General features: G+C 43.2%; 1 protein-coding gene across 2 annotated transcripts in view; it reads right to left on the reverse strand.

Moving 5' to 3' along the window:
- The window catches only part of PGGHG (protein-glucosylgalactosylhydroxylysine glucosidase), a 215,175-nt gene extending 194,877 nt beyond the window's left edge, over window positions 1–20,298 (reverse strand). Inside the window, exons 1-2 of one of the 2 annotated variants that reach the window (XR_011201384.1) lie at window positions 20,084–20,298; window positions 3,775–4,036 (exon numbers count right to left, since the gene is read on the reverse strand). Coding sequence is in view for 1 of the 2 variants with exons in the window: in XM_069223060.1 (XP_069079161.1) it covers window positions 3,775–4,027 (253 nt within the window). In the remaining variant the exon portion in view is untranslated. The remainder of the gene's footprint in view (window positions 1–3,774; window positions 4,037–20,083) is intronic. The other variant, XM_069223060.1, reaches the window with a different exon arrangement.
- Window positions 20,299–21,311: the final 1,013 nt, after the last annotated feature.

Consider the following 21,311-nt stretch of genomic DNA (forward strand, 5'->3'; position numbering starts at 1 on the left):
AGGGCCGTGAATATTCATTCTACTCCCCGGTACACAAACTTCACACCAGGATAGATATTTTATTCAACACCACCAATAATGGTCCTCTTTTAGAACACGCAGAATATCTTGCGAAAACACATTCTGATCACAATCCGCTGACAGCACTTTTGTCTTGGGGCACACCACGACCCGCCATACCTACCTGGCGCCTGCAAACAGAGGCCTTACTACACCCCCCATTCCGTGAATCATTGGCAGACGCTACCCGCCAATATTTCTTAACAAACGCTAAAACAACTCCCACCCGTGCAACAGAATGGGAAGCACATAATGTGGTTGTTCGTGGGCACTGTATGACCACTACCTAGGGAGTAAAACAACAATTAACCCGGGACCTCGTCAAGATTGAACATGACTTACAGCAGGAAGAAATGCATGCTGCGGAACCTCCTGGGTCCCCCACAAAATTGTGCCAACTAAGAAGACGTAGGCATGAAGCAGAGTCCACCCTAAGTCGTTACGATTATCGCACGCGTATGGCCTTACAACATGCACAGGGAGATTGCTCGGGTAAGGTACTTGCCTGGCTCCTCCGAGAAGCTAACCATAGAACACTAGCAATGGCCATCAGGTTGCCAGACGGATGTATGGCCACGACACAACTCGCAATAAACAACGCTTTTAGTATTTACTACCAACAGCTTTATGAGCGCCCTACTGATCTAAATATGGAAAGAACATAGGGTTTTTTAAGAGGGATACATCTCCCTAAATTGAATGACACACAACACAATGCTATAGAAGAACCCATACAATTAGATGAAATTGTGGCCGCGGTCGAGCAAATGGCATGCGGTAGAACTCCAGGCACTGATGGCTTACCCATTGAGTACTACGCCACATATCCAACCACTCTCTATCCACGATTGCGAGAAGTATACCAAGAAGCATTTCAACAGGGCACCCTACCACGCTCTATGAGGGAGGCCCTGATGGTGGTGCTGCCTAAACTAGGGCGAGATACGACAGATGTAAAGTGGTACCGCCCCTTATCGCTACTCAACTTAGACTGCAAGATTCTGGGTAAAATACTTGCCAACCACCTGCTACCTATAATGCACTCATTGGTACACCACGATCAATTAGGCTTCATTCCAAACCACACCACCTTTATAAATATCAGACGCCTCTTACATTTAATACATAGCACACTGTCCGAAGACATGCATCGCGTAGCGGTCTCTCTAGATATAGAGAAGGCCTTCGATACATTAGGGTGGGACTTCCTATTTGCCTGTCTGGAACAGATGGGATTTGGTCCTTGCCTATTGCGCTGGATCAAGATGCTATACGGAGAGCCACTAGCAAGAGTAAAAACAGGCGGGCTAATATCTAATTGCTTTAATAGACAACACGGCAAGGCTGCCCCCTATCGCCGCAACTATTATGAAACCCCTGGCAAGCTACCTACGTTCCAAAGCTGAAATTTGGGGCATATGGGACTCTCATAGATTCCACGTGGTGTGACTGTACGCAGACGATGCCCTTGTATACCTCAGAGACGTACATTCAACGCTTCCCGAACTCAAACATGTACTTTCACAATTCGGCACGGCATCAGGACTCCAGATTAATTGGCCCAAGTCATGTGTCTTTCCTTTAGTATTATACCCTCCCACTGCATGCCTTGCCGCGAACAACACACAATTACAGTGGCAATATGAAACCTTCAAACACTTAGGAGCATATATATATCACTCGACCAAAAATCTCCTAGATGGCAACCTAACCAAAGCACTAACGTCTGCCCGCACATCCCTTAATTTTTGGAAATCGCTACCTTTATCCCCAATGGGCAGAATAGCGATATCTAAAATGTTAATTCTACCCTGGTTGTTATATTATTTCTCGGCACTGCCTGTTGTGGTACCACGTGCCTTCTTCAAAATGCTAAATAGTTTATTATTAGACTTAATATGGGGAGATAAACGCCGCAGAGTAGCATTATCTGTACTCCAGAGACCGCTCCAAGATGGGGGTCTAGGTGCCCCACGTGGTTGACCTCTCCACTACACCCTGAGACAGGTGAACTAAAAGGCTATCTGGGTACCACACCATTATACACGTGGTTGTCTAGTAAGAGGAAGGGTGACTCTACTATAACCCCAATGCTAAAAACGGCGCACACGTCCTGGCATCGTTACCTATGTCCCAAACAATCACCTACTCCATACACACCGGCAATAACACTATGGCATATACCTGGAATATTACAAAATATACCAACCCAGACACGAACACTATGGACAGATAAGGGTATCACACGAATGGAACACCTCTTTTCTGATGGTGCACTTAAATCTTTCCAGGATATGATATCTGAATACAAAATTACACCAGGTCAGTTTATCACTTATCACACCATAATACAAGGTATATGTCACACATGGGGCCCAGAAAATACCGAACCACCCACCTCTCTGGTCGTACATGCTATACTCTCTGCAACGACAACTAAATGCATCATCTCCTCTCTATATACAGCACTTCGGGCACACACCGATACCCCATTACAAACAACATATGAAAGATGGAATAAGGTACTACCAAACCCACTGACAACAACAGAATGGAATCTGGCACTGCGCTCAGTAAAGGAGATCTCTTGTAATGCCAGATTTAGATTCACCCACTTTAACTATATACATCAAGCCTATTTAGACCCCCAACGTCTAAATCATATGTACCCAACACACGAACCCACCTGTCCACAATGCGCTACGTCCCCAGTAGGATTTTACCACATGGTATGTGACTGCCTGAATTTACAAACTATTTGGCATACACTTACTGCAATAATTACTGAAATAACAGATTTTATGTTACCTGCGACGCCATCCCTCTGCCTGTTAAATATTCGAACCAAAACCAAAAAAAAAGACAAATACCTCCACAAGTTCATTGATTTAGCACTTGTACTATTTAAGCGCAGGATAGCCATGGCATGGAAATCCCAGACATCCCCATCAATAACGCAATGGTTGAAAGACCTTCTGTTATGGTCCAAAGCAGGGGCTCACCACCTATAATGGCTCCGGACGAGGGCATAACAAGCTCGGGCGGAATATTGGGAATCACTAGTTCTGAAGGTGGAAGCAAAAAATGACCTACGCCCTCCATAAACGGAGCACCCTCCCCTAGGGGAAGCACAGGACTACTATATAGCCACACACGCACCCTATATACTCACATGCATACCCAGAGAACAGAATGCCAATGGGAATGAGCCCGACTCACAACACTTGCCACCCATACTGCGAAATAGACCTTGATATATATCAGACATAACATGACAAACATATGATACAACATAAGCATGGTGACGGTTAAATATATTTTTTTCTCCCTTTTCTTTACATTTTAGTTTTGAATATATATTATTAATTTTCATTCTTCTATTCAGCAAAACAGTTTATAGTTTTGTTAATAAAAAAAAAAACGTATGTTTATATATTCAACAAACTGCATATCAAACAGGAAATGTACCACGGTAGCAGGTGAAACGACTGGACTCCTCTATAAACTGATTTGATTGTTAAAACACAAAATACACATGGACAAGAAGAAATGACGTAACATTATACTGTTCTGTATCACTTGAATTTAAATATGTGAAAATCAATAAAGAAATATACAAAAAAAACTTGGAGCACAATCTGCAACCACGTTTAGCACACATTATTTTAGTACATCTGGCTTCTAGTCTTTTATCAAATAGGTTATGTGGTTTACCTGTTTGTGTGTTTAAGGAGAAGGAGTCTGTCAGCGGCTCTTCACTAGCGACACTCATCCGCACATTGACAGGGCTGGGGATAATGGCCCGATGGCAGTCTGGAACAGCCCCATTGTACGTCCCATTGACATGGAGTACATCGCCATATATGCGTGTACCCAAATAGCCATTGGCAACTGTTGCTGAATAACGGGAGTCGGAGGGCAGGGAAAGTGCAGAAAACACTCTTGGATCTTCACCACAGCCTGACATAGTTGCAACCTAAAAATGACATATTAAACAGGATAGTTAGAATGTGATCTTAGTATTGATACATTTCTTACCAATGTAATGAATTAACAATTGTCAGAAGCCTCTGTATTTAGGGGCAGTGTTTTCAAATTCAGATTGGATAAGCTCTAAAAGGGACATGGCAATGAGGGAGCAATATTGTTTGACTGAAATATTATGAAGGGCTGAAAAGGCTTGCTCAAATGATAATAGGAATTAATGCTTGTCTTCTTGGAACAAGACTGAGGCAGATTTTTTGTTTACTTTTTTCCCCTTTCAAACAATCACCACTGGCTAAATGCCCAGAATCTGACAAACGGACTACAGTGAATTCCACCAGTCTCAGACTTCATTTAGAGCTGGGTGACAACAGAAAATCCTCACTTTTCAGGAGGAAGTGCCCCTATAAAAGTGGGGCGATCTGCCGGGGCAGTGTACTCCACCATAATGGTAGCAGAGTGCTTTAAATTCCTCCAGACAATTAAGCATTTTTCATTACCCACCAACTATAAACCAAGCATGGTGTGTCTTCTTTCGACTATACTAACTATTTTACTTTGCTCTAGCTCTAATCTGCCATTCGTCGTAAAAGAAAATCATATCACCAATCCTATAAATAACTTTCTTTCATGCCCTGCATTCTATGTAGGTCTGTTGATGCTCTCTGAGATTTCTCCTCTCGATACCTATGGTGCCACTCTGCAGTGGGTACACATGTCTTCCTTAAACAATAACAGATAGGAGAAAAAACCCACATGTGAAAAAGGTCATTTGGATATGTGTGAAGATCATGATTATTGATGCAGTTTTGGTTGGTGAAAATCAAAAAGACACCAAACTCCCCTTGACATCAGGAGGGACAAAAAAGACAAGTAGGATAATAGGACTGGTGTCACATGATGAACAGTAAGTTGATCCAAAGTTGCTTAGAGAAAATGTTATAGCAAAAACAGCAAGGCACTAGAAAACACAAAATGGAGGTTTCACAAAGAATATTCCCAAATTGCAGAGAAAAATCAGGAATAAAATCTACAGCAAGTGGGTGCGGAGCATGATTTAAAAACAATAACTTTCCAAGTTTTGATGTCTTTTACAAGCCAAAAACAGCAACAGACCTCATATGAAGAGACTTGACTACTTCTTGGATTGAGAAGTCCATATGGTTCCCAATCGAAAGACACCATCTTGGATCTAACGCTTTTTAAAGACAAGTTGTCCACTATTCATGTACTGTGTGTAACACACAAACTGGGGTGTGGGGAGGGAGGAGTGTTAAAGTACATCAAGTAAACAGACAGCATATTAAAATGATCAATTAATCATTACATCTACCAGCATCTGCACTGCATATATATCACAGTTTTACATGTGTGCTTGCATACATAACTTACTTCCGTGTTAGGGACAAGGCCTTACTCTGCTTCACAGCAGTTGTCCCCATCGGTTCATTACACAATGTTCGCTCTCACATGGTGCTACACTTCAGCCATCAGTCCGCCTGCTCTATAAGAAATTATTTAAGCGGCTTCCAGATTTTTTTTATATCTTACGGTTATGGGTGGAGTAGTGGCATATTAATCAGCTGTTGCAGAACACTAAACAAGCCACCCAGGCCACTGCCACTCTACGTTTGGACAACAAGCAGGCCAGTGCGTATATATTCTCATCCATTTTTACAACATAAACAAGCAGGGCTACCACGGGTGACAGGGCTATTTAAAACCCTATAATTTAAAAGATTCTTTAAAAAATTTGGGTCCAGTACTTCGCACAGGAAGACAGGGCCACAAGAGGTGTATATAATCTGCTGTATTGTAGGAGCAGCATGGACATTTTGGATCTAAATTCAAACCCATCAATCTAAGTCCAGCAGCAGTATAGTCAAATCTATTGAAAATTCGAAATGAAAAGACTATGCCTGCTTTTTAAGGATACCTTCTCTGTTTGCGAGCAACAAAACTTCCAGATTTTATCGATAACTCTTTTTGTAATTCAGCCTCCCAACTGTGCTTGGTATAGAGTCAAAATTATTTCTATTACCTGCAAATGATTTTCAGAATTTGGGCATAATTCCATTGATGCCAGTACCTGCAATTAGTTGCTGTAGCAGTGACAGCATGTGAGGCTCTGAATGGTCGTATAGTATTTGTCACATATGGAATTTCAAAGCCTAAAGTGAAGAGAAATTTCGGGTGGTGATACACCCCAATGAACTCTCCGAAGAAATGAATGTGTCTGCTATGTAAAGGACTACCTTTCTTGTAATGTCCAAGTGCGTGAGTTGGCGAGGGTGGCGCCTGAGGGCAGCCATCTCGAGGGACGAAACGGGTCCAGTAGATGCCTAGCCATCCACTTGCAGGCAGGTGCAGTCACTCACTGAACCCACCTGCATGGGGTTCTCTCAATAATCTCCAAAGCATAGGGGGATTGCCGGCTACACACAGAAGCATGGAGTGGCTTTGAAGAAGCAGCTGCCCCCCAGCAGCGCATTAATTAAAATAGGGTGCACTGTCCCTGTTTGCTCCTGATGCACATGCTTAAAGGTGAGCTGTCATGCAAACAGGGACAGTGGACCCTATATGTAATACGGCCCCTGGAGTCCCTCAGTGGAAGCCATATTATGCCACGCATACAACACACTGTCTATCATGTGAATACTGCACTTTTGATTTTGGGATGCGCCTGGTCAGCACAGTGCCCAGGGAGACCGGCGCTGCAGCACCTTCCTCAATTTAACCATACCGGGGCTTGTATTCTGAGTGATACCAATTAAAAAATGGAATTGAACACTTTATATAGCCAAGCTCCATCTTCCGCCAGAAACTCCTTGCTGCTTTGATCTCATGACAAAGCCCAAGCTTGACATTCTGCGTGCCGTGCGGTAATCTAGAATTCACTACCCACGAGCATCCCCTCTGAGGCCCCACAGGCATGGAAGTGGCTGATCGACTCCAATAAAAAAATGCCCAACTCTGAACATGGCGCACCCAAGACTACTACTGCTCTAAGAGTCGTGAAAATGTAAGGTCTTGATGTTTGTTTAACTCTGGGCACAAAAGTTACACTTTCTCTAGGAAATTGTGAAGAAAATGTAGGTTTTCTAAAACATGCATTTTTTACACAACCTTTGACCCTCATCAACAATGCTTAAACTGATTACATCCTTGTGGATAACTAGCATAATTGTTGGCTTTGTTTGAGGCTCCATTATCAAACTAATGCATCAGAAGCCAGATAACTAAACTCAGAGATTTTGGTTCTTTAACCACACTGCATAGATGAATATTCAATGTTGCTTTCTGTCATAATATACATTCAGCCAAATAGCTTTACAAGAATTACAAAAGACGGTATATTTGTGTCACTGAGTGGCAATGAATACTCACGTTCAGATATGCTGGACGAATTGGTCAAAACTTAAGAACAAATCATTTTATGAACAAGATGTAGCTGAAATTAATATAAAAACACTGAAAACAATGTTTCACTTGAACTCACTTCCCTGATTTATAGGTATGATTATTCATTGTAAAGATGAGGAATTTGATTAAGTGATAGGCCAGGTTCATATATTTAAAGTACCTCATCCACAAGTCTACAGCATCCAGGTTCCAGACTCAACTGACCACAATGGGATCATAGTCACATAATCATCAACCTGGAACTTCTCAAAAATCCAGTTCTTAACATTCCATCAGCTACCTAACAAAATACCACAAGCTCGCTCCTTTACAAACAAAAGAAAAAAAAATAACAGATTTGCACAAAACAAAAATATCAAATACAGATTAATACAACTATACACAGAATGTACAGACAAAGTTTAAATCTGAGAAATGCATCTTAAGAAATGGAAAGCACACACAGTCATATAGGAGGATATGCTTCATTCAGGAACATTTCTTTTGCACCCCACTACTTTGTTGAGATTCCAAATTCGTCCATCTTCAACCTTGACAGCACTGCAGAACAACTTGAGCATTCTTATGGGACCCGAGAACTTGGAAATATCCTTTGTCTTCATTGGCTGTTTAATCATGACCAAATCCCCCCTTGAACTTTAACAAAGCCACATACTTTTTAAATATCATAGCTTTTCTTATAATTCCCCACACTCCTTATCCCTTTAACAAGCACATCCTCTGTTGACTCCCAAGACACACTACTGTATTGTCTTTACCCCAATGTAACCACCCTGGAGATAACTCTGTGTTCGCTTTTCTTCCCCAGAAGAGTTCAAAAGGTACATTCCTGTCATTGAATACGGAGATAATCTATATGCATGCAGAAATGTCCTTAAGCCCTCCTTACAGTTTTTTCAGCACTCAGTTCTAATTGTGTGCACTCTTTTATTCCTCTATTAAATCTCTCTACTCTGCCATGTCCCTCACTGCGGTAAAAGGAACGCTTTCTAAGTTTGATACTCTTCCGAAAAAGAAACTCCTCCATTTCCCCCTACATAAATTGCATTACATTGTCAGTCAGAATAGTATTGGGTAAGCCTTCATGATCAAACATTTCCTCAAGAAAACTTGCAATACGTTCGGTCTCAATTCCACTTGTAACACCAATTTCTGCAGAGCGGGAAAATTGATCTATCCGGACCAGCAAATAACCACACACTCCTCTGCAATGCAATGGTCCCACAATATCCAAAGCAACCCCTTCCCATGGCTTGGTGGGCATGTCTCTACATGCCATTGGGGGATTTCTGACTTTGTACACTTTGTCACTCCCCACACAATAAAGACATTTCATGACCTCTCTTTCAATTAGTATACCCATTCCTGGACAATAGTAACTCAATCGTATCCTAGCCTTGGTCTTACTCATCCCTTGAGGTCCATTGTGGCCCAGGTTCACAATTTTTTCTCTTAACTTATTCATTATTAATCTTAATCCATGCAAAAGCACTTCATCTTCACAAGACAATTTGTTGTGTACCTTCTAATGCCCTTCCATCTCAGAATCCTTTTAAAATCTTGAATAGCACTCAACACTTCCTGTAACACAGGATCTCTTCCAATTGCATCCATACAATCTTCATGTGATACACATCTATTAGAGACACTACACACTTTTATTTTTTCATCCTTTTCAGTGTCTTCTGCTTTCACCACAAACAAGCAATCAGCAACATTGTTGCGTGACCCGGGAGCATAGCAACCTTGAAACCTAAATTCTTGCAGCCCCACAATCCATTTACTGATTCTCATGGAGATCATATTCAGTCTCTTTTTGGTGAACACTTCTACCAAAGGCTTGTGGTCTGTCAGCATGGTGAAGGCTTTTCCCCACACAAACTTTTCTAACTTCCTCACTACACAGAATACACTCAGAATGTCTCTTTCTAATGTTGAGTAATTGGCCTCTGCTCCCCGTAAAGACCTCAAAATATGAACAGTAGGTTTCTACTCCTGCTCCGTACTCCCCTCGTCTTGTAACAACACCACCCCAGACCTTTCGTACTGGTATCTGTCATAATAAAACATGGTTTAGAGGGATCCAAACATTTCAGATTATTCACCTTCTCCAATTCTTTTTTCACTTCCTCAAAATCCCACTCACATTCTTCATTCCATATAAACTCCCTTCCTTTCTTGAGCAAATGTCTCATATTAAGGCCCTCATTACAACCTCGGCGGCCTTCCCAAAAGAACTGCTGGTGGTATGTCTGGCTCCCTATTTCGACTTTTCAGCTGGGCCAGCGGACGGTAACAGTGTTACCATCCATTGGCCCAGCGGAAAAGTCACATCAACATTGCTGCTGGCTCGTAATAGAGCCGGCAGCAATGCTGATGTGCAGCGGGTGCAGTAGCACATTTCACTGCAAAATGCGTGATGGGGCTATGCCTCGGGGCCCCTGCACTGCCCATGCCAAGTGCATGGGCAGTGCAGGGGCCCCCTGGGGCACGCCGAGTCCCCTTACCGCAAGCCTTTCCATGGCGGTGTCTACTGCCGTGGACAGGCTGGCAGTAAGAGGAGTCAAAATCCCCTGGGCAGCGTTCCCCTGGTAGATTACAACCACCAGGACCTCCATGGCGGTACCGCCACGGTCAAAATGTGGTGTCCAGTACCGCTAGCCTGTTGATAGTACGAACGCCATTATAGCCCCGGGGGTCACCGACCGCCAGGGTTATAATGAGCCCTAAGTGTTTTAGTAGCCAAGTCAGATATGATTTTTGAATGAAATTCCAGCATTCCAAGGAACAATATAAACTCCTCCTTCTTTTCTGGACTATGTAAATTCAGGATGTTATCCACTAATTCTTTTTTGGGAAAAAAATCTTCTCTGTTTACACAATGGCCAACGTATTCTATTTCTTGCTTCTTAAATACACACTTTCTCAGTTTGAGAGTTAACCCATTTTCTTGTAAGATGCTTAAAACTTGTTTCACTCCGACATCATGAATTTTTGAAGTCTCACACTAAATCAAGATGTTGTCCTGGAAATACGACACTCCAGAGTGACTTCCAAACAGCTTGTGCATCATGCACTGAAAAACAGCAACCGTTGAACCTGACCTAAAGGGCATACATACAAAACAATAAGTCTCAAAAGGGTTCACAAAGATGGTTAGGTCTTTTGATTCAGGATGCACCCTTATTTGGCGGCACGCTGGTGTTATATCTAATGAGGTGAAGAATTTTGCTCCATGCAATTACAAAATCATCTCTGTAATGTTGGGCAGAGGAAAATGATCTGCAATTACACTCTTGTTAAAGGCCCTCAAATCCACACACAATCTGATGTCACCTGATTGCTTCTGAGCCAATACTACGGGTGCAACCCATTCAGAACTCTCTACTGGTTCAATAATTTCCTCCTCACACAGTCTCTTCAGATCGTTTTCTACAGATACATGCATAGAAATGAGTAAGGGCCTAACCTTGGCTACCAAGGATCTGATGTGCATAACTTTTCAAACATCCAATTTTCTCTTTGAACAAATCAGGGAATTCTGAAACAAAAATCAATTTCTTCATCAATTTTCATTGCATACACATTTTGAACAGCACTTATTAGTATTTCTTTAACATAATTTTTCTTCAACTTCACAGGAGGGGAAGAGTTAGGATCTAAAACAACTCCCTGATCTCTATAATGTGTCCAATTCAACACACTGTCCCTTTTAACCAGGATATATACTTTTCCATGAATACTGTTGGTTTTAAACATGATGTCAGCCTCAAAGTAACCCATCGGGTCAATTGTTTGTCCCCCATAACCTCCTGGTACAACATCAGGCGCTAACAAATTTATTTTGTGACTGAGGCCCTCATTATGACCCTGGCAGTCCGATGACCACCAGGGCCACGGTGGTAGTCTCACCACCGAGAAGACCGCCACATTATGAGTGTGGCGGTTTGGCCTCTGTCAAACCGCCACATTCCCACTTGTACAGCCAGGATGGTTGGACAGCCGGGCAGGAGATCAGCATCTCCGATCTGGAGGTTCACTGAAGTCCACCGGCGGTATCATGAGTCGACTTTCCGCCAGGGTTTCCGCGGCGGTAGCACCGCCATGAAAACCCTGAAGGAAAGGACACTGGTGACAGGATATTTCTTTCCTGTCACCGGCAGACGACCCCTCCAACCCTCCCCCTGCAATTTCAATATCCCCCCATCTCCCCTTCCAGACCAGCACCCTTCTCCCCCAACCCCCTTCCATAACACCACCCCTATCCCCCACCCCGCTCCACACATAAAAACAAACGCACACACACCCCACACGCACCCCACATACACTCATTCACTCACATGCATACATACACGCATTCACTCACACGCATACATAGACACATTCACACAAACATTCCAACACACACTCACTTCAACAATCATACACGCATTCACATAGCCATACACACTTATATTCACACACGTAGACAACACCCACTCACACACAACACCAGACCCTCCCCTGTCAGACGATCGACTTACCTTGTCCGATGAGGAGGTCGTCAGCAGGAAACGGGAACAGGCGCTTCCACTGCCAGCAGCGCCCCGCTATCAGACACCACCAGTCCGTATTTAGGGTCATAATACAGCTGGCGTAGTCCTTTTGGCGGGGCAGGGCCGGTGATGGAACCACCCCTGCGCCTCCAACCGCCAGCACGACTACTGGAGGATTTCTGCCCAAATTATGGCGGAAGTCCTTCAGTACTCATAATATGGTGGTCAGAAGGCACCCGTGGCTTTGGCGTTCTTGAGAAAAGAGTTCCCTGTCAAGCAATTCATTGAACACTAAAGTGTGCCAAGCTCCAGAATCAAACAGGGTCTCCATAGTTAACCCATTGATTGAAATAAGATATTTTTCCATTTTTGGTACAAACTGACAAAATGCAATCTTCAACCACTTTTACTGATTCTTGTGGATTGCTCCTGTTTGAACAACAAAAGTTAGCTAGCTGTCCTTTCTTATAGTACAATTTACACACAGCCCTCAATGCCGAACACATTTTTTTAAAATGCCACATGGCCTGGATTCCCACACATAAAACACACTCCTTTATATTTAGACTGGTACATTACTTTACTTTTAATCTCTTCCTCTTAATATCTCAACTTTACTGTACGGAATCTTCTTGTTCCTGTCTAATTTTTCTACAAAATCCAAGGAATGTTCCTTACCCTTGGCAATGGTGATAATTTAATTGAGTTACATTATGGAATTATGGATCATCCTTCAACCACAACTCCTGCCTTACTTTGTCAGAACAACATCTTAACATGAAATGGTCTCTGATGCGTTCTTCCAACGTAGTACCAAATCTGCACGTTTTTTTTCAAACATGTGTCACACTTGTTCAACTCCTCATTCTCATCTCCTTCCAACTTGAGTAAATGTTCAATTATTCCCTGTACATTACAACCCAAACATTGTAACAACAATTGATTTGCATACTTTAAGATAGTGCATATATGTTTTCTTCCATTTCGACCAGCGGATTAAAGGTTCTCCAGTTGAGGTGAGAAAAAATGATGGAGGAACAATGTTCTGCATGGCAATACCTAGAAAGTAAAATGTTAGTAAACAAATAAACAACAACAAAAAAATCCAATCACTATATTACATGAAATAAGCTCTTCTAGCGGGAGAAGTAGGAAATGGTGGTTCCTGCATAAAACAGTAAGGAAACATAAAAAAAAAAAAAAGACTTCCAGAAAAGTTACTCAGTTGAGGCGCACAGTAAGGACGCAACCACTTACTGTACTTTCCAGTGTTTTCCAGTATATAGTTTGCAATGTTGAGCACACCGAATGGAGCGCGTATTCATGAATCACTATGCGGCACTGCAACGGCCGTAAAAGTGTGGACATAGTCTATTTCTCTGTTCTTCCATCTCGAGGAAGTTATGTGTGAAGCCGGAAATGCGTGTGGACATCACAGAGTGCGCACAGTTTCTCGCGAAAGAAACAAGACACACACACTGTAGAATGCTGCCTTGTAACTGCACAGCCTCTCTCAAGAAGATGAAGCTCACTGGTACCACCATGACTACACTACACTTGAGTATGAAGCCTCGAGGTAGGAGCAGGAGTATCGCTTTCACTTTCAAATTATATGATGGCTCAAGATTGGAGCCTGCCACAGCTTAAGTAGCGTGAGCGCTGCAGTTAAAATCATTAGGCGGTGCTCACCTCAAACGTCCCAAATGTAAGAGTTTAGAAGCAGGATTGGTATCTTTACTGTGCCATATACTCTCAAGTGATAGTAGATGTTCCCGGAGCAGGCTATAAGGTTATCCAAAGTTAAGTGCTGTAAAACAGATCACAGTCCTGGTCAAATCTTTTGCAGTCATGCTTCAGGGTCTGGTGCCGAGTGTGAGAAAGTAGCCTCTTTCTAGCATGGTTACCCCCATTTATGGCCTGTTTGTGAGTGTTTGTCAGTGTGATTTTACTGTCTCACTGGGATCCTGCTAGTTTGTGGCTTATGTGTGTTGTCATTATGAGTGACTGTGTCACTGAAGTTCTGCTAACCAGAACTCCAGTGCTTATGCTCTCTCTACTTACCAAATTTGTCACCACACTTCAGTGACTCCATATTCCAATTCTAATTGGCACACTGGACCCCCCCTTATAAGTCCCTAGTATATGGTACCTAGGTACCCATGGCATTGGGGTTCCGGGAGATCCTTATGGGCTGCAGCATTTCCTTTTCCACCTGTAAGGTGCTCATACAAACCTTTTATCAAGACTGCCACTGCAGCCTGAGTGAAATAGTGCACACACTATTTCACAGCCATTTTCACTGCACTTAGGTAACTTATTTGTCACCTATATGTTTAACCTTCATTTACCGAAGGTAGGTGCAAAGTTACTGTGTGTGAGGGCACCCTTGCACTCCCAAAGGTGCCTCCACTTTGTCCAGGGCCAATTCCCCGGACTTTGTGAGTGTGGGGACACCTTGATAAGCGTACACTACATATATGTCAGTACATATATGTAGCTGCACAATGGTAACTCCGAATATGGCAATGTGAGGTGTCTAAGTTCATGGAATAGTCCTATAGTTAACCAATCCAAATCTGGTATTGGGGGTGGGGGGCAATCCCATACACCCTGGGGGCTCCACCATAAACCCTCAGTACTGCCAAACCAGCTCTCGGAGGTTTCCACTGCAGCCCCAGCTGCTGCCACCTCACAGAAAGGTTTCTGAGCAGCTCAATCCCAGGAAGGCAGAACAATGCATTTCCTTCGGTGGGGGTGTTACACCCTCTTCCTTTGGAAACAGGTGTTACAGGCTTGGGAGCGGTAGCCTCCCAAAACCTCTGGAAATGCTTTGAAGGGCACAAATGGTGCCCTCCTTGCATAATCCAGTCTACACCGGTTCAGGGACCCCCAGTCCCTGCTCTGGCATTTAATTGGACAAAGGAAAGGGGAGTGATCACTCCCCTGTCCATCACCACCCCAGGGGTGGTGCCCAGAGCTCCTCCAGATTGTCCCTGGCGTTAGCCATCTTGGATTCCAAGGTGTGGGGACCCTCTGGAGATCTCTGAGTGGCCAGTGCCAGCAGGTGACGTCAGAGACCCCTCCTGATAGTTGCATACCTGGGTAGGTAGCCAATCCACGTCTCAGGGCTATTTAGGGTCTCTCCTCTGGGTGTTTCCTCAGATTCGGTTTGCAAGATTCCTCCAAGACTCCTCTGCATCTTCTGCTTCAGCTTCTGACAGTTGGATCAACCGCAGACAGTATCCAGGACAACTCCTGTGACCTGCAAGTTCAGCTCCAGCCAGCTTTTGCAATAGTTTCATAGGTGTGAACGCTCTGAGGACTGCCTGTCATCATCCTGCACCAGAAGAACCGAAGGAATCTCCCGTGGAGTGTCACTTCCCTGCTTTTACAGGCACCCTTCTACAACGACAACCGGTATTCTGGGACTCCTCTCCTGACAACGAGCGTGCTCCCTGGAACACAGGTGGTGGACCGAAGTGACCCAGACTGTCCAAATGTCCAGCTGTCCAAATTTGGTTGAGGTAAGAGCTTGCCTCCCCGTGCTGCAACAGTACCCCTGTGCACTGCATCTTCTGCAGCTCCTTGGGCTTCTGTGCACTTCTTCCAAGAATCCTTCGTGCACACCGTAGCCCAGGTCCCCAGCACTCCATCCTGTGACACACAGCTCCGTGAGTTGTTATCCAGCAGCATGGGACCTTCCAGTGTAATGCTAGCGAAGACCATACTGTGCATCTTCTTTGTCCCTGTGTTCTGGGACTTCCGTGGGCGCTGCCTGGTCTTCTGTGGGCTCTCTGAAGTGCTGAGAGCACCCTCTGTCTCCTCACTCTGAGTTGAGACCCCCAGGTCCCTCCAGGGTTCAGGCAGCTCCTTTGTTATGCAAACGCGTACCTGCTTGAACCAAGGCTTGTTGGCGGAATCCAGCTACGCAAACAGCCTGCATCCAACAACTCAACGCGGGACATCTCCTGCACCCAGAAGGAACCTGCAGCCATCTTCTTTGGTGCTCTTCTGTACTTTTCTTCTGACCAGAGAATCCACTTTTGCACCTTTTTTTAGGTTGGCAGGGGCTCCTGTCCTTCCTGGACCCTTCTTCGACTTCTGGACTTGGTCTCCTCTCTCCACAGGTCTTCAAGTCCAGAAATCCATCGTTTGTTGCTTGCAGCCTTGCTTGATTTTTGCAAAATCCTTTATCACGACTTGTAGTGTGTCCTGAGGAAACTTTCTCTACTTTACTCCCGATTTCTTAGGCTCTGGGTTGGGGTACTTTACTTACCTTTGGTGGTTTCCTATACTCCCAGTGCCCCTCTACACACTACAGTTGCCTAGGGGGGAATTCGACATTCGCATTCCACTATTTTAGAATATAGTTTGTGTTGCCCCTAGGCCTATCGCAATCTATTGTATTTTCTACTGTTTGCACTATTCTATGACTGTTTACTTACCTGATTTTGGTTACTAGTGTATATATTGTGTATAATACTTACCTCCAGAAGGAGTATTGCCTCTAAGATATTTTTGGCCTTGTGTCACTAAAATAAAGTACCTTTATTTTGGGTAACACTGAGTATAATCTTTTATTGTGTATAAGTACTGTGTAACTATAGTGGTATTGCAGGTGCTTTGCATGTCTTCTAGTTCAGCCTAAACTGCTCTGCTACAGTTACCTCTAGACAGCCTAAGCTGCTAGAACACTACTACTTCACTAATAAGGGATAACTGGACCTGCTGTAAGGTGTAAGTACCTTAGGTACCCACTACAAACCATGCCAGCCTCCTACACTGAGGTGCTTTTGCCCACTCATCACCAGTGTAAAGATGAGAAAATCCAATAAGTGATAGGTCAGGTTCATTTATTAAAAGCACCTCATCCACAAGTCTACAGCATCCAGGTTCCTGTCTCAACTGACCACCATGGAGTCATGGTCACATAATCATCAACCTGGAACTTCCCAACAATTCATTTCTTAACATCCCGTCAACTACTACACAAGATACCAGAGTCATCTTCTGTCCTGTAGATGCACACAGATCTCCAAATGTGTGCTATGTGTTTGCGGGACAATAGGAGGTGTAAGTATTTTGGATAGGATGTGCGGTGATGGCCTAGATCAGTGGCCACTCGCTCAGCATCCTTGTCAAACTGAGGAATAAGTGATTTCTTTCACACTGGCATGGTCAGAAAACCTGTGTGTGGCTTCCTCCTAGAATACACTTTCACCAAGCAGTAGTTTGGGGCAATCATAATCCTTGTTTGTATTATAACAATTGACTCCCATTCACAGCAGTATATATTTCTTTTTGAAAGGCTCAGAGTTACTACTAAAGAGTTTCTAAAAAGGAGTACTTGGGAAAAATGAAAACGGTAAATACAAATGTAATATTTCCAGTGGCACAGCAAGATAGTAATGAATTAGAAAACTTGTTTACTATGAATCATGCAAGTATATAAAAAGAAAAGCAAATGAAGAAAGACATTAGCAGCAGGGAAATAAAAGTTCAGCAGGATAATACTTCCACTGTTTCCTTTTTGGGGAAAATGATTTAACTAATTCGGGCAGCAGCAGAATATATGTCTAAGCCCTACTTTCAAACAACAGAGCCAGCGAGACTGGGAGAAACTCAATACAGGATTAAAGGAAACATTGGCAACTGGAGGTTACCTTAGAAAATGGTGGTCGAAGACATCTCCCCCACAACCACTTCTTACTGTGAGCAAACACTACTTCTCCTTATAAGTACCAAGATGCACTCTTGCCAGCCAGTGTACGACTCCACTTCCAAAGCATTAGCAGGGCAAATTCAGGCCCTACATGTCAATAATTCATCGACATATATACAAAATAGCTCAACAAGTTGCATAAGCAATAATAGTGATCCATCAGAGAGGACCAGCACTAATTAACTTTCAAGCAAAATTGGCAATATTTACATTAAGTAATGTGAACAATAGTTACGTCAGATAATAAGAACAATAACACATCATATAGTATAAGAAACACAGACCTGTCAAGAGGTATAAGCAAGAATAAACCCATGCATTTGCCATATTTGTCGCGTAATCCGTCCAAGATATTGTTACTATTGGTTATATACTCCACTATGGACTTGAAGAAGGTATTTTGACTACAGCTGGAAACTAATCTCCGCAAAGATTACGAAAGACTAGGATATCTGTGGGAGGCACTGCTTTGAATGTTTGAAACCTCACTTCCTTAGAGGTTGGGTGCTTTAATGGAAGACATTGTCAGGCTTGAGGAATTACTTTTGGGTTTTGACAAAGGGGTGCTCCAATGATCTCCAGTAAAGACCTTCTACTAGAAAAGATTGGCAATGACTCAACCTGGAGGTCAGATAACCTCAGGACTTGCGCTTAAAACATCAGGTGATTACCATATCAGTTAATGTAATAACATCCACATATTTACAGTCAGTTCTTATTTTTTATATAAACAATTGCCTAAGGGCCTAAAATATTTTCAAGCAGTTTGGAGCAAGCACTCCTGGATGCTAAGGTTGCGAGTACCAATGCCACTGGAAAGAAAGAGCCATGAGATGTTTCCACCCCATTCCCCTTTCTTCCACCACCCTACACTTCCTGTCTTTTTATTCCAATCGAGCGAGCTCTTGTCCATGCTTGTGATCTCAATACGTCACTACTTCTCTAGCTTTCTCTTCCTATTTTTCTATTTTCTTTCCTTTCTCTTTCTTCCACGGGGCCAAAGTCAGATGAATTCCCCTCATGTCTGTGCCATTATACGTCTCTATTCAGATATAGAGATTCAACCAAGAACAAGCACAAAAGAGGAGCTATCCAAAATATGTATTTTGTAACAGAATAGTAGTTCTCAGTAAGGCTAATTAAAAAAACGATTTCTTTATTTTGTGCTGTATTCTTGAGAATGCAAACGAAACAAAGGTTCACACTTCAACCAATATTTTCTATGTATTGTGTTTAATTATAAACCAAGCAGGTGCGCATTAGCAAAATGTTGCATTCTAAGTGACGTTTGACGAGTAGATGTCAGTGCAGGGGACTCACAGCTACTACCTCCTTGCCGCATTAACCCACATACCTTTCTCTATGTCTTCTTCAGCTAACAGTTGCCTGTAAAGATCTGTGTTTTAATAAAGAACTAGAGGGGTCGCCTACAATAATGACAATGCCCCATAGTACCTCAATGAGACATGCATGCATAACACTATATGCACCGTCCTAAGTGTTGTGTGTGCCCGGGTCCGGGCGAACCAATATGAGAGGGGGGTAGCCCTTCTCCCCTCATAAGCAGAAGAATGGTTGGGCCTTTGTGACGTCCGAAAGTTATAAACTGTTGGGTAAAAAGCGTGCGCGGCAATGTAGCGTGCGGCAGCGACGAAAATAAAGAAAGCTGCCACCACTCTGCCTACACTACATTAAGGACTTAACAAAGGGCCCTGTGCCTGTAGCAGCCTTAAACCATGAGATGTACTTGTCAAGTATTCTTTTAATCACACTTCACGGGTCACTACAATGTCCCTGAAACTCGTATTGTTTATTTAAATCTAGGAAGAAGTGACATTCTGGACATTTATGTGCGCAACATATCTTATGTAGATTTGATTCCCACGGCTGCGGTCCTACATTGGCTTGGTACACAAACATCTATACAGACATCTATACAGAAGCCACCTTGACTAAAAAAAATTACAATTCTATCTGTTTGGTAAAGAATTAAGTAGAACAGATTACTATCACATGTTCCCAATCTCTTTGGAGCAGTTTTGAAACATTGTTCATATTGACTGTCAGACTTCGCTCCTCGCGACTCCGCCCCTGTAACACCACCCCTTTTGCTCCCACCCCTTGACACCAAACCAATGGGATTCCAAAGTATGGTCTCCCCTTTCCAGCACTACGTGTATGTTTTTGTTTGGCGCTAAAAGATGCGCTTTGTCAGTGAGTGAGTGTAGGGAGGGGTTTGGGCAGCAGTGTAGGCAAGAGGCCTGCTTTCCTAACGAGGATACAGGTCTGTGCCAGTGGTTTCTTAACAGAGAAGGAGTATGCGGGGAAGGGGGGTGGGTACACCCCAGTGTAAGCTCACCGCCGTCTCCGCAGAGAGAGGACTGTGCCGGAGGTAGAGGGTCAGTGTAAGTTCGCAGCTCCCTCTGTTGCGGAATCCGTCGTGTCCTCAGCCCGCCTCCGTGAGAAGCTCGGGTTTTGACGTTTCCAGCACAGAACCGGGTTTCTTTTTCGCTCCGGAGTTCGGCTACTTGTAATTTTTTTTTTTTTAATCCTTAGGTCACACTTCCCCCGGAAAGAGTTACGTGCCTGTTTAGAAGGAAGAAACTTTTTTTTTTCCACTGCAGCCAGATGTCTCTCGGGAAGTAGCCGGATTTTTTTCTTTCCTGAATCATCTCACATATTAACTGGGTTCTGCCCACACTGAAACCAATTGCCTTCACTATAGCGGCCAAGTTTTAAGGGATTACTTATGTATGACGTGTGAATGTTTATGCATGCTTATGCGTGAGAGTTAGATAATGTGTGTCACTTTGAGTGGCACTTTCTTGCGGGTAGGACCAAGCACTTATGTCCATGTAGCTAGATACTCATCAGATGTATCCCCTTTGTTGCAAAAAGGGCTCAAACTTTCCTTGTAGTATTTATACAGTACAGCTAACTTAACTCTTTTCTAGCATGATCATATTGTAAATATTTGTGATATCTAATAAACAACATGCAATCAATTTGGTAACACACAGTAGTCTTGTAAGACAAAGAGCCTGTCCACCTCTGTGAACATTGAACCACTAGTCGCAGAATGCAAGGTGCTCAGTCCTGACTAAAAGCTCGGTGTGGCAAATGTATCAGTTACAGAAGATACAGCCACGTGTGACTCATCCACATGGCTGCAGCTTCCTCATCCACGTTTGGACCAGGAAAAAAACAGTTTTCCAGCATGGCTGCCAGAAGTATAATCTGACCCAACATTATGAGTCCTATCTTCAGCCAGTACTGCTTTTTCGAATCTCACAGCACTTTGAATTTATGGCCTTGTTTTTGCATTTTGCACAAGTTGCTCGCTAAAATGCTTTGCTGAAAGTGTGTAACACTCACCTCAGCATATGTAAAGCAATTTGTTACTAATGTTTATGGTCATAGAGCAATGGTGGAGAAGTGTGGGTGGAATATAACATTTCAGACTTGGCTTAAAAAAATATGTACCTTTTACAAAGTTCCATTATCACTTTTATGTAATTTTATATAATTGAGCATGTGTTGCTATTAATTTTAGAATGCGTTTTTTTTTATTAACATGGAATTATATT

This window comes from Pleurodeles waltl, chromosome 3_1 (genome assembly GCF_031143425.1).
Source record: "Pleurodeles waltl isolate 20211129_DDA chromosome 3_1, aPleWal1.hap1.20221129, whole genome shotgun sequence".
Taxonomy (NCBI): domain Eukaryota; kingdom Metazoa; phylum Chordata; class Amphibia; order Caudata; family Salamandridae; genus Pleurodeles; species Pleurodeles waltl.